The following is a 13954-nucleotide window of genomic DNA, read 5'->3' as shown; positions in this document are numbered from 1 at the left end:
TCTCCCTTTAAATACTCAAATACTATAAAGTGTCCCCAATGGAAACAGCTTAAACACAGGTTAAAAATAATAAATACTGTAAAATTATAATATCGGGCTTCTTTCTAAATAGTTCACAGAGAAGCTCAGTGAATAAATAGAATGGGAACTGAGGTATCAGAGGTAATAAATATTTTGGAGAGAGGTACAAACGAGGTTTTCCAAGGAGTTGTTTCCGTTAGCTAAGATCCCTGGATCAGATTTAGAGAGCTCTGTCTGGGTCCTGGAGTCCAGCAGACTAAATACACACTGCAGGTGTTTTAGCTTTTCATTTTGATCGTCATGTATGCTTCTATGCAGTTGATGAAGATGTCAAATTCATTCATGGCCTTGTAGACACCTTTGTCTTGGAGCTGTGTGGGGAGAGAAGCACCTGGTTAGCACCCATTGGTGGGCTGAGGGGCTCCCTGCCCTGGGAAGGAGGCTGAGCGTAGAAAGATCTCTGCTTTCTTGTGTTGGGAGCTGAAGGACCCAAAGATTTGTCCGTCTGCTTTGGGAAGGGGCCGTGCCTTCCCCTGTTTCTCCTATACCTTCTCCCAGCTTTACGCACTGCCAGGAATCAGCAAGGGAAGCATTCAGTCCTCAAAGCACTGTCTTCAGGGTGGCACCTTTTCAACTAATTTTTTTTAAGAGGCCAGTGCTCATATAATGCCTATGCAGAATGTTATGCAAAGATGCCAGAGGGAGCAGTTTGTAAGTAGGGCAGTGATAGAGATAGCAGGGAAATGTTTTTTTTTAATTTTTTTTTTTTATTTTATGTTTTGAGTGTGTAGGCAGTCCTCACCCTGCAGCTCTGACCTGCTGTCATGGAACTCATGCCCACTGATGTTAGAGCCCTGCCAGGTGTCTCTGCCTAGCCCACAAAGATGATGATGTAGGCCACATGGCTTCTGGGAACTACGGTTGAATAGGTTCACAGGCAGTTGGAAGTGTGAAACCTCATTTTGTTTGCCAGGTGGAAAGTGCCCCGGGACAAGTAAGAATTCTGCTTCCTGCTCGTTCTGATTTGGGGGAGGGGCATCCAGGCTGAGCCCCAATGATGTACCCGAGTACATTAATTCATGTCTGCTTTCTGTACTTGTGGGTTCAGGCTGTTTCCCAACAAGGTACTTTCTGTACTTTCTGTTTCCTATGTCACTCTCCTCAACACCTAGTGCCCTGTGCTCATAGGCTGTCTGGTCAGTCTAAGCCAAAAGCCTGCAAAAGTGGAGCAGTCATTTAGAAACTGCCAGAGACGCTTTGCAGAAAACAAATGTAACTAAGGTGGTGGCTTTCTAACTGGCAGAGGAGGTCACACTATTTGCTGGGTTCCCACACTCCAGGTGCAGAATAGCTCCCACCCTCCTTCTGCGCTTTGGTGAGTAGACAGAGGTCGTGTTATACTCGCCCCCTTTGCCACTTACCTTATTAAAATCACTCTTCACCTGCTCCACTGCCTTGCTCTTATTTTCACAGGGGAGAAATCGATGCTGAAGAAGAAAAAAGAGAGCATTGGTAATTCTTGCTTGAATTCTGCATCCATGGCACTTGGGGGAAACTATCTTGTAATGTGAGGAAGAAGACACCCTTGCTCATCTTCAATGCCCACTTCTTAGCTCCCAGGGAGAACTGAGCCGTGATTGGTCCTTATCTATTTCGGTAGGGACTGAGGGGGACAGCAGAGGACAGCCTAGAAAGATGCAATGTATGTCTTTGCAATCACTAAGATGGCTTGCTAAGTGTGGGTGTGAACTCAGGTCTCGTGGGTTTTGTCTCTCAGAGCCCCAAAACACCCGTTCTGTTTTTAGTGTCTCTCCAATCTCAACCACCATGAACTATTTCTAGGTGTCTGAGAGAGGAGCGAAAGTCTCAGCTACTGGGGCCAAATCATTGGGCCAGAACCATTGCACAAGTAGACTCCAGCTGATGTCCCAGTATCAGTGAGAGAAGAAAGAAAAACAAGAGCAGCCAAGGCATCACTTTACTCCAAGACATAGATGCCCTGACTGTATTATTCATAGATACTGGCTCAGGGATAGTAGCCTTCTGGCCCTTTCTGAAATACCAGAGTCCTGTGAGCCCAGCTCTGTGCCACTGAATTTGCTTCCCAAAAGATGAGATGAAGAGATGACTGTTTTCTTGTGCTTGGGAGCCTCAGCTGGCAGCCCAGAGGTGAGGGAGCCATGACTGAAGCCCTAGCCTTCCCATGGAGAGAGAGGGGAGTAGCTAATAACCCACAATGACTCACAAATAACAGGAAGGCTATGCGCAAATCTTCACGTGTGAGTGCCTCAAAGTCACTCCCACACTCGCGCAGAGACAGATGAGCAAGAGACCTGACACCGAGCAGGCGTCTCTCTAGATTTACCTAGTCTCCTGTCTAGTCTGTGTGTGTGTCTTTGGATGCATGTGGCCTGACTGGGCTATAGGAGACAGTATTTGTTGGGTGGCTCCGGGGCATTTGGGGGTGGGGAAGAACTGGCCTGCTACTCACACAGCGCCGCAGCCGCATCCTGAGGGTCTTCAGCTTCTCACCCAGGGAATTCAAATGCTCCTTGATTTCTGGGCCATGCTTCTCTGCCTGGGGCATCACTTCTACCAGGTAAAACTGGATCATTTCTGATAAGGCTTGGCAACCCAAGTAACCCTAGAGGCAGGGATCAGAGGTTGGGTGTGACTTACTGGAATGATGATCTGTTGCTACTAACCTTGATGGACTGTCTTGTTCCTAGGGATCCCCCCTCCCCGGCCCCTTCTAGTTACATTTTTCTCCCTTTACCACAGAATGAGCTCTTCATAACCCTTGGCTGCTGGCGATATGCTGAGTTAAGGTCTTCTCACTTCTCTTTTTGAAAGCCAAGGCATCAGACCCAGCTCTCAGCTGTCACAAGCAGTGCCTCCCCTCCGTCCCTAATCACTTGATCGCTCCCCAGCACCCACTGGACTCTTACCTTAAAGTCCTGCATTAAAGAATCGGTTAGCAGTATGTTGTCCAGCTGGTCCTTTGTTTGCTGGAAGAACATAAAGAACGTGAACGCAAGGACTGGGGAAAATACCCAATGTGCATGTCATTTGAATACTTTTCCATTTGTAGAGTTTTGAATTTGTAATCAGTGTAGCCCTGGCAACTATGGAAAGGAGAGTTTTAAGAACAGGATTTGACAGTGCTAGAGCCCGGAGAGCCCGGAGTTAAATCAAAGTCCTTCCTCTTGGGATCCAGTTGTTTTTAAAAACTTCTGACTGAATTTAACAGACTGGGGGAAGTTTGGCCCAGGTGAGTCAGATCAGGTTTCAAGAGCACCTGTGTCAACCCTTCCTTTCTGGAGTCCCTTATAGAAAGCCTGTTTTGCATGGCTCTCTGCCTTCTTTGGACCTCCATACCAGTTCCAGGAGCTCGGAAAGGGGAATACTTTTGTAATGCAAGCTCTCTATGCTGGTGCTGCTCCAAATCCCCAAACCTCCATCCCCCAGATCTAGAGACTACGCAGAGACAGCATGGACCTCCTACCACAGACTTTTGTCCTAGCCAGCAAAACACGGAGCCTCATCGGAAACTTAACAGAAAGTTCTTGAGCATGGGAGAGACAATGCATTCTCCTCCTAGTTAGCTTTTCGGATGTGCCTGGGTTTAGTTTAACTCATGGCTTGGTCTAGGACTCTCTGGATTTAAGTTTAAGGGTAATAGGTGCTGGAAATAGGGGAGGAACAGTGTGAGGTAGGAGCCGGAGGAGGACGAGGAAGAGGGAGAGGAGGAAGAAGGGGAGAATGAGGAGGAGGAGGAGAGCTATTCTTGCAGTTCCATCAGAATGCATATTTCAGGTGATCGCAGGAAGAAAGGCTAGGCGAGCTCATACTTACAAAGAAAGTCTTCACCTGGCTGAAGGCAGTCCGCAGCTCTAGGAGCATGTGGCTCTGGCTGACTGGGAAGTGGGTGCAGTTATTGTCTTCCCGGCTGTACTGGCCTCTGCTGATCCTCATGCCAGTCAGTAAGAGCAGGCAGCATAGCAGTGCTGAGCCAGGCATGATGGAGCTCTCTTTTCTACAAGGCTGCCTTGTGGCTTTGGTAGTGCAAGAGCAAGTCTCTAAAGTGTAGACCTCCTGTTCTTGGTCCCCCTTTTATACTGAAGGCTCAGTGGGGCCTCTCTACAAATTTCCTGGCAAAGGTTTTTGTTATTCAGGCCCCTCCTCCCTCTTCTAAACCATGCAATTTTTGAGTTTAATTTCTTTCTTTCTTTTTTTTTTTCTTTCCCTTTTTTTTGCATTGTAAGCGTTAAAGAACTGGTAAGAATGAACTTCTGCATTACAGCTATTTTTAGTATGGGCTACCTCTCTTTTAATTTTTTTTTCTTTTTAGCTTCTCAATACTAAAAGTTGTATTTTCTGAGGCAGACAGCTGTTCTATGTACAGAGGCCCTCATCTGTGGATTCCATTCACGCACTCCCAGGTCATAATGACGTGGATAAATGGGCTATTCCAGAACATATTAGGATTGAGAAATAATTGTTTCCTCCACTCAACCTGGGTTGAATGTCCGATATTTCTTGCTGACTTGGAAGTCACCTTAGCACTCAGTTACCCAAAGGAAACCCCGAGAGGGCTGATTTTCTTCAGACCTCACTCTCTTTAATTCTTCCATCATGTGTTCAAGACTATCCTTTGAGGGTATGTGTGCTGTGGGGCAGTTGGTCAGAGGAGAGTTCTGGTGCCTCCTCTGCCCCGTGTTTCACGAAGAAGCTCGGATCCCAGCATGAGAAGTTAGGAGAAGGAACTCAGACTTCTGGGAAGCTTGCTCTGTGCTGTCGGGTAGACCTTACCATGGCCCTGTTTTACAATGTCCCAGCCTTGGAGACGTGTAACCTGTAGCTGTTGAAGGATGGAGGTGGAGATGTTAGTACTTCTACAGATACCTGGGAGATCTCTGGTAGTCCTTTGATTATGTCTGGACCTTCCCTTCAGTAGGGACTTCTCCTACTACCTCAGTTTGGGTGGGAAGAACATTTGCCTAGAGTCCTCCATTGCCTTTTACTCTGTACCCTGGTCAAGCAACTACATGTCCTCCTGGTACCTGTTTTCTGTGTGACCCTAGGGGGGCAATGCTGCACGTCCTGTTGACCAGGGAATGTTTGCTTAAATAAAAGTAGACCCCATGTGGAGGGTACACTCCCGGGCTGTCCTTCCTGCATCAGCACGGGGGAGGATCTCCATTGGCACAGGGTTCCAAGCCTGCCCCATTGGAGAGGGTTACCACACCACAGCTGGTAGAACAGGAACTCTGGCTTATCTCGTCTTATCTGATGCAGTGGCTGGCAGATCAGGATCAAGGGGGTCTGGCCTTTCCTCCTGACACTCTTTGACAGGAAAAGAATCTTCTAGAAGTTGGAATGGAATTGACTCAAGAACTGATGCTCCGGTCAGTTCCAGGCTGAGTTTTCTACCAGTAGCAAGCACAGGGAGGGACAGGGACAAGCTGCCTCCATCCCTTTCACTTTCCCCTTCCCTTTTGATTTCTGTTTTTTTTTTTTTTTTTTTGATGTCCGTTTCTAACAGCAGAAGCAATTGCCTCTCTGAGCTGATGTTTTAGGTGTGGACACACTGCTGTAGACCAGAGATCTGAACCCCAGAAGAGGCTCAAGACCCAGACAGCATGGACCCTCACTGCCCTCTCTCCTGACTGTGACCTGTACTTACTGTACGATGACAGCCACAATCCCCTTTGCTGCCTTCTTGCATATTTTTTGTCTTTCTGAGCAGCTACAAGCTCCCTGAACGTATTGTGTTTAGCTTTGTGTGTCTGACCCCCCAGAACTGAATCTGGCCTATAGAAGGTACTAGCTGTCCTTGGGACTGGCACTGGACAGTTCTATGAGCTTGATCCAGAGGTAGGAGATGAAACACCAGGAGAAGCAGAGGGGTGAGCACAGAACTCAGCAGGAGAGGCAGCACCTCTTATATCTTCCCGTAATTATTTTTTTTGTCTATAATATCCTTTTACACATGTACATAAAACTATTTCATAATATATTAACATAAACCATTAATATATTAGCATGTACTTAATTATAGCATATAATTTATATCAATATAATGATACATCATATTTATGTTAATATTTTAATAGTGTCTGAGCATATACTAATATAAATATAATTAGTTTCATGAATATACTATGTCATGTATTACTATATTAATGTTATAAATGTATATACTCCACACTCCCACAATGACAGAAAGAAGAGAGATATGTGAAAACTATTTATATTTCTTGTTAATATATATTCAACTAAGCGGGTTTACGATTATGATCTGAATTTTTTATTTGTTCTGAAATGCATAGCCAGTTATCCTCAGCCATTTGTCAGCTAGTTGGCCTTTTCTTTCCCCCGTTGGCTTCAAGTTGTTGCTCACTCTCTCCTCAACATTTCAGACTCTAAATGGACCTCAAGAACCTTATGTGAGGTCCTTGATACAAGTCCATATTTAGCCAAGTAAGGACCATGCAGAGAGCTCAAGTCTGTGAGAAGTGTTTGGCGTACACTGGGAAAAGCCCCAAAGCCACAGCTATCTCTTGACATAAATGTCAAGAGTCTCATGGCAGGAGATTTGAACTGGGTTTCAGGACAAGGGAAGTGCCCATGACAGGGAAGTGAGAGCGTGTGTCTGGGGAAAAGATGGGCAACAGCCTGGGTGCTGTCGGAGCTGCGGATTCAAGAGGACATGACTGTTACACATCAGTCTGTGCATTCCTTGGGGACAAATGGCCTGAGTCAGTCCAGAAGTCGTAGTTAAATACATTCTTCCCTAGGATCAGGGAGGTATGTATCAGATGGAGGTTGTGGGCAGGGGGAGGGGCATCTGGAGGGCAATGTCTCCTCTATTTTTCATGTTTCAAAATATTTCCTATTTCTAGTTAGCTGCCAATGAAAGGAAGATTTGTTGTTAGTTCATTCTGAAGAAGTTTCCCCCTGTAGCTGAGGATAACCTTGAACTCACTCTCTTCCTGTCTTAGCCTCTGGAGTACTAGGACCACAGGAGAACTTCACACCCAGCTTGAGAGGTCAGCAGTCCATGGCTGTTATTGCACTCACACGTTACCAGGCCCTACATTATCTCTTTCTTCTTCTCCAATCTTCATTGCAAGATGTCCAAGCTGAGTGGCACGTTGGAATAGGACATCCTAATGCCTGGTAAACCTCACCATTTTAGCTGCAGAAGACTCTGGGTAGAAAAGTGTGTGTGTGTGTGTCTACATATGTCTGTGTCTCTGTGTGTGTGTTTCTGTGCACATGAGTAAATTTTAGAGTCTTATAGACAGTGTACAAGATCTTATGAGGAATCTACTCACGCCCAACAAAATGACATCGTTCTTGATGTAGTTGCTCCATGACTTTCTGCCATTCTGGGGGACAGTCTGGGAGCCCTGAGTGGCACACTGGAGCTGCCAGGGAAAGGCAAAGGGATCAGCCAGATTGTCTGGCAATAGAGTCATCATGGCAAGAGTGTGATATGGCTAGAGGAGGTGGGATTGTTAGTGGTTATTTCGGGAGACTGAAGAGATGGCTCATCCCTCAAGAGTGTTGTGCTCCTTCTGAGGACTAGAGTTTCGTTTCCAGCTCCCAACCACAACTCCATACAACTCCAGCCCCAGGGGATCTGATAGGCTTTTCTGGTCTATCTGGGTATCTATTTGCACATGGTAATTAGCACTCATGCACATATAACATACACACACTCGCTCTCTCTCTCTCTCTCTCACACACACACACACAGAGTTGAATCAATAATAAAATAAAACTTAAACATTTCTTTAAAAAGCTGATAATGGGAGTTTCATTTCTTCTTATCTAGCATGGAAAATTAGTTCCACTTTAATTTTAAGTGAAACTGTTTTAAAGGTTCTTAAATTTCTAAGGTTTCCTGAATAACCTGTTTTAGTGACCTGGGCAGAGGCTTCCTTGGTGGCTTCTCTGTATCCAACCCCACTCGCACCACTTATACAGAGTGTGACTGGGGTCATAGGTTTAGAAGGAACCCAAGTTAAGGCTAGCCTAGGGGCAAATCAAGCCAGGATTATGCAAACCGGATTGAATGTCCTGAGAATCGTGGCCAAGCAGATGTTGCAAAGCACAACGGAAGGGCTGATCGCTGGACAGCCAACGTGGAATTCCCCTTTGTGTAACTGTGGTGCCACATAAAGCAATTTGACTTTTACTCAGGGACCAACATCTTACTCTAACTTCTCACATGAGAAGTTTGTTTTGTCAGAGACAATAGGTGATATTTCAGGCTACTCAGAGATAACAACCGTTTTGACTGTATCCATGACTACCCCAGATAACCATAGGTACCTGAGCCTGGACACCAGTGGCATCTCTGAGCTGCAGAACTTGTCCCTTGATGGAATTTAGTCTATGTATAGCTTCTCTCTATGGTTGTCACTTCAAAGCTTACAGACAGGTCTCAGGGGAGATGGCCTCTTGGATTGTGACTTTAGCAGTCACACGGGGACCATGACTTAGAAGACTGGGTTCTCACTGTGTTGGAATTTTTAGTGACTGTTCAGCAGTGAATCCTGTTTCTTCTTTTTGCATGGAACCTGCAGTTTATGTGTAGTGGTTCTCAACCTTCCTAATGCAGCAGCCCTTTAATACAGTTCCTCATGCTGTAGCGACCCCCTGCCCAATTATTTTCATTGCCAAGTTATAACTGTGATTTTGCTACTCTTATGAACTGTGATGTAAGTACCTGTGTTTTCCGATGGCGAGTGGGTAGTTTGACCTCCAGGTTGAGAAGTGCTGATGAGGTATCTTAACTAAAGTGTCCTTTCTGTGATGTCATCTCTGTCTGGCATAATAAACAGAGCCACTGACCACCTCACTCTCCCATCTGCCCATCTATGTTCAGTTGATCACTACATCCTCTGACGTTTTCTCCGTAAACATTTCTCTCATCGGTTCACATCTCTTGACCTCTAGTTTAGAGTGAACATTTACAGACACCACTGCAAGACTGTTAATCTCCTCATCGAACCCCTCAAGTAACTCCCAATTTTTCTTCTTTTGGTAAAACAAAGGCTGGCCTGAAGTTCACAGTGTAAAGTACATTGGCACAGCCTTTGTCTCTCAGAGCTCGTATATTTTTTAAAAGATTTATTTTCTTTTTAATTATGTGTATATGTGTGTGAAAATATGCACACGTGAATACAAGTGCCCATGGAGTCCAGAGGAGGATGCTGGATCCTTTAGAACTAGAGTTACAAGTGGCAGTGACCCTCCTGATGGGGGTGCATAGTGCCAAACTTGGGTCTAAAGCATTATGTGTTCTTAACCACTGAGCCATCCAGCCCCAGGACTCACTTTAACACTGTGTAGAAACATTTTTTTTTTTTTTTTTTTACCATTTTACCTCTCCATCCTTTTGCTTCAGTTTTTGTTGTTTCCCTCTATAACCCAGTCTCTTTGGTTTTTGTTTATTTTTTTCCTTTCAAATGATCCATTGTTTTCTACCACAGGCCTTTGCATATTTAGCTCTTCTCCCCCCTTCTCTTTCTGAGTTCTTTCAGCCTTGACACCACTCCTTTATATGATTTTTTTCTTTTCTTTCTCAGTCCAGGACAGGTAGGTTCCCCTGGGTGTATGTTACTTTTGCTGTATGTGACTCAGGTCAGTCGTTGTACACATGATAAGATTATGTGCTCTCTACCTTGGTACTGTAAGCACCACAGGTCAGGGCTCCTGTTGGATCATCATTATTTGCCCATCGTATCGCTCTGGATCTATGGAAAGCTTATAGTGGTGGACAACAGAACAGTTGCATATACAAACCTAAAGCAATTGTAATAGCACACCCAAAACCTGCGCAAACTCAAGGTAGACAAAACCCCAACATGAAGATGGGGGTGATGGTGGGGTGAACCCCACCCCTAGTTGAGGAGTTCTTGGCAATTGATCGTTGCTGAATGAGTGATAGTTTTCTTTAAAGTTACAATGCTTGGTCCATCATCCAGTCTTTAGGACATACTCGTACCCAAGAATATTTGGGTAGCACAAATTGGACTCAACAGGTTTATAAAAAGAGAAAGAGCATGAAGTTGAATGATACAGAGGTAGCGGTGGGTCTGGGAGGAGTTGGAGAGATGAATATGACTATGTATATTACATGAAACTTCTTAAAGAGTTAGTATAAGATTTAAAAAAATATTTGGTGGTTGATAATTTCTTGAAAATGTTCTCAGGTTACCCTCAAACTCTCGAGCTGCTGGAATTATGGGTGTATCCCTCTACATCTGGCATTACTTCCTAAAGGTTCATAGCTCCAAGAGGCTCTGTGTCTTGTTATTCTGTCTCATATAAAGTAGAGGATGGATTCACTGGGAGAAGCAGCTATCATTACAAATGACATGCTTAATCCCACAATAACCTTCCAGTTTAAAAAAAATATCTCTGTTTACTAATCAGTCCCTTGCAGGCAGCTGTTAACTGCATCTTCCCTGATTTTGGGAATGAAAACAATGCCTTGTATATAAGAGGTGAGGAGAGAAGGAGGCTTCGGCATTATCTAAACCATACTTAAAGGTATGGAGAAGGAAATGCCTCCTCCAGCCGCTACATAGGTTAACTTCAAAGGTAGGGTCTAAGCCCAATACTACTTTGTGTATTAGCAGCAAGTTACTTATTAGGCATTAGTACATCAAGTTCTTGAGGCCCACCAACACAATGGGGGCATTATTCTGGGATTTGTGCAGTGCGTGGGTTTTGTGGTAATGAGGAGAAACTAAAAGTCTGAAATTACGTTTTCTTCTATCAAACAGTATGACTATTCTGCACTTGCTGCACCCAGCCTTGTGTTTAGGAACCGGCTTTGAGGTGAGGGCTGCTGAGTTAATTTTGTCTCAGGGAAATGTCCAGGCCTTGACCGCAGAGCGTTAAATCTGTGGTGAGGTCTCTCTCACTATAGCAATCAATACAGCATCTCTTCCAGAAACTCTTAAGTCATCAGACACAGTCTAGTTGGTTTTTGACCTTGACTCTGAACACATGCTCAGTGTGTGCTCTCTATGGCAAGGATCCAGGTGCTCAGGCTACTTCTACGGTGGCTGTGTTGTTCACATCTGCCAGTCTTTGCCTCACACCCTGGAAAAGGGAAGGGGCTGTATGTGGCCATGTTGGGAAGTGTGTGGCCTTTAGGTCAGCCATCTTTAAACCCTTTGCAATCAAGACCCTTTTGCACTCTTAAAAAATGTTACATGTGTCTCATGGAGCTTTTATTTATATGAGTTATATCAATTGATATCACTACGTTAGAAACAAAACCACATCAAGTGTCTCCATATAACACTGTAAAGGCAGAGGCAACAGTGATACTAACATGCATAAATCCTTTAAAATCTTTACAATGACCTGGTCTGATAGAAGAAGGTAGATTTTGGGGGGTGCTGTAATACAGTCCAGTGCATAAAGGTGCTTGCTGCCAAACTCAATGATCTGAGTTTGATCCCCAGAACATACATGAACAGAAGGAGAGAACTGGCTCCTAAAAGTTGTTCTCTGACCTTTAATTATGTGCTGTGGCACATATGTGTGTTAGCGACACACACATACAAAGTTAAAAAGAATCCCTATACATATTCTGAAATTTAGACTTCTGTGATTTATTGTTTTGGTTGGAGCCTTTGAAGAAAACCCAAATGCAACTATATAATGGGAATGGGTGTGGGGGTGGGGGGCTTCTTAGGTTATTAGAATACCCTTTGAGAATGGATAATATCAGAGTGATCCAGAGAGAGGAGGGATGGCCAAGTGTGGTAGGGGAGGAAGGGGCAGGGTGTGTACCCACAGGGCTGTGCCTTGTACTCTGAGGTCTTTATCTGCCCTAAGTAGACACCTTGAGGACAGGAGCCTCAAGTGGGAGGCTGGTTATAAACTGTTTTCACACTAACAGTTATTGGTCTCTGGAAGAAGGCAGCATGTCCTGTGTCCCACCTCATTTATGTCAGACAGCTAAGGATGGACCCGCTATCACCCTTCTACTTCCCACCATCAGTTCTGTGTCCCCGGGGTCAGTTCTGTTGTTGAAAGCCATAGATACCTCCCTTGAGGCTTGTCTTTGTAGCATGGTGTGGCAGTTACTCGGGCAGACTTGGCTTGCCTTTTAGCATCTGTGTGATACTGGGAAGGTTACCAAGTTGGTCTGTGTTTCTGTTCTCTATACACAAATAAGAGGACGGGAGCTGCCATATTGGGCAAAGACCAAATGAAACTATGATCCTATGTAAACGATTCAGTGAGCGTCTGCCCTGTACAAGCTGGTTCACCCGAGGGATGGTGTTGACGTTTCTTCTTTACAATGCTCAGAGACTGCAGCTGGATGAATCTGCTCATAGACCTAAGGTCTTTGGAACAGCAGAACAAGTTTTGATCCCAATTGTCTGACGGCATTATAGGGGGACAGAGAAGATAATCCTGTGGTGGGAGGAGTTTGGCTCATGCACTGGGAACCCCACTTCCTGCCCTAGTTCCTGGACCAGGAGCTTCAAGACAAGTTATTCCAGAATCTTCTTTCTTCTTCTGAGAGCTGAAGAGTTGTCAGAGCCATTTTTTTCCCAAGCTACTTTTCAGTTCTAGAATTTTTTTTTTTTTTTTTTTTTTTTTTTGGTCACTGCACCTCCGCTTGATCTACTCCCCATGGCAGAAATTAGTTGGCACTCCGATGTATTAGTTCCGGTGTGTTTTTTCCCTGCCAAAACCCCAGGTACAAGACCAGGCAGGCCCCTTCAGTCTCTCCTGTCTGTGCTCCTGCCCAGCTCTGGAAGTGCCATTCTGTAAGCGAAACAAACTTTTTCCTGGGGGCAGCTTTTGCGTGTTCACCTGTGTTTCCTTCTCGCCGTCCTGGCCCCCAGTGCTTTGAGGTTGCAGTTTCGTTGTGAGTCAGGCCTGCTGAGAGCATCGGAAACCAGAGAGGCCTTCATTGAGTGGCAGGACATGATGCTGGCTTTTCCTCAAGAGCATGACCAGGGTGGCGACCCAGGTGTGGGAGGGAGGTGGTGGGTTTCTCGGATTGACTGTGTCAGGGAGAAATTACTGGAAAACCCTCGAGAGCGCCACATCTATTCGGAAGAGCCGATACTTTCTTAAGAAAGAAAATAATCTATACACGGTAGGACTTGGTGGAGCCTTCCTGTGATCTTTGCACTCAGGAATTGGAGGCAGGAGGATTACTAGATAAGGCCAATCTGGACTACAGAATGAGGCCCTGTCTTAACTAAACGCCTCCAAATAGAAAAAAATGAGCAACCAACCAAACAAAGTCAGAAACGGCCCACATCATGATAGAACACATACCCTTGGTTGTTTAATATCTGCTGAGAGGCAGGTCTGCTGTAGATCAAAGCCTTTTGGTGTGACTGGCTCCTGACAGAGGACTCAAATGACAGATTTTCTTAGCAAAGGTGATTTGGGGATCATACCGGGTTCTCCTGACAGAGCACTGTGAGGCTAATCTGAGTGCTGGCTCAGTGCTGGTGAAGTTGACAGAAGTTGTAGGCTTAGGGGAATTAATGTCCCCCAACCTTTCCATCGTATCTGACCCAGAAAAGAAAACAGAACAATACTGAGGGGTCAGCACTGTTTGACCATGTGACTGACTCTCCCAACCATGCATTCCCCCATGCCAGCCTTTTCGTGAGTCTATGAAGGAAACACCGAGGAGCAGGTGGGCTGGAAGTCCACAAACTAGAAACGTGTAGATGACACTAAGGAAGATGCTCACCACCTGCAATGTAGAAATGCATTGTTTCATAGATGCGAGTGGCAACCTTTCTGTTCCTTTCTTATTCTTGCTGTGAGGCACTATTTCTAAAGTGATCAGTAGCTTCTAGAGAGCCAGGGTCAAGTGCAGATCAGGGAAAGAAGCGTCGAAAAGAACTAACAATGGATTCAG

The 13954-nt window shown here is 45.1% G+C and overlaps 1 protein-coding gene across 1 annotated transcript; it reads right to left on the bottom strand.

The window, feature by feature from the left end:
- Positions 1 to 299: 299 nt before the first annotated feature.
- On the bottom strand, positions 300 to 4041 carry Il10 (interleukin 10). The gene is made up of 5 exons (XM_021175612.2): positions 3877 to 4041; positions 2970 to 3029; positions 2513 to 2665; positions 1443 to 1508; positions 300 to 392 (listed from the first exon to the last, which is right to left on the bottom strand). Exons 1-5 carry the CDS (start codon positions 4039 to 4041, stop codon positions 300 to 302), a joined length of 537 nt encoding a protein of 178 aa, XP_021031271.1.
- Positions 4042 to 13954: the final 9913 nt, after the last annotated feature.

Source organism: Mus caroli, unplaced genomic scaffold (assembly GCF_978045245.1).
Source record: "Mus caroli unplaced genomic scaffold, Mus_caroli_1 scaffold_1, whole genome shotgun sequence".
In the NCBI taxonomy this organism is placed as follows: domain Eukaryota; kingdom Metazoa; phylum Chordata; class Mammalia; order Rodentia; family Muridae; genus Mus; species Mus caroli.
Note: the sequence above shows the minus strand (reverse complement) of the source record. Positions and strands in the feature narration are given on the sequence as shown.

Bases quoted from the DNA above. Each gene is read 5' to 3' on its own strand.
- Il10 (XM_021175612.2), bottom strand. From the start codon at position 4,041: ATGCCTGGCTCAGCACTGCTATGCTGCCTGCTCTTACTGACTGGCATG. The intron at 3,030-3,876 runs GTAAGTATGAGC...ATGTTCTTCCAG, and splicing joins GCCAGGTGAAGACTTTCTTT to CAAACAAAGGACCAGCTGGA. The intron at 1,509-2,512 runs GTGAGTAGCAGG...TTTCTTCTTCAG, and splicing joins GGATGCGGCTGCGGCGCTGT to CATCGATTTCTCCCCTGTGA.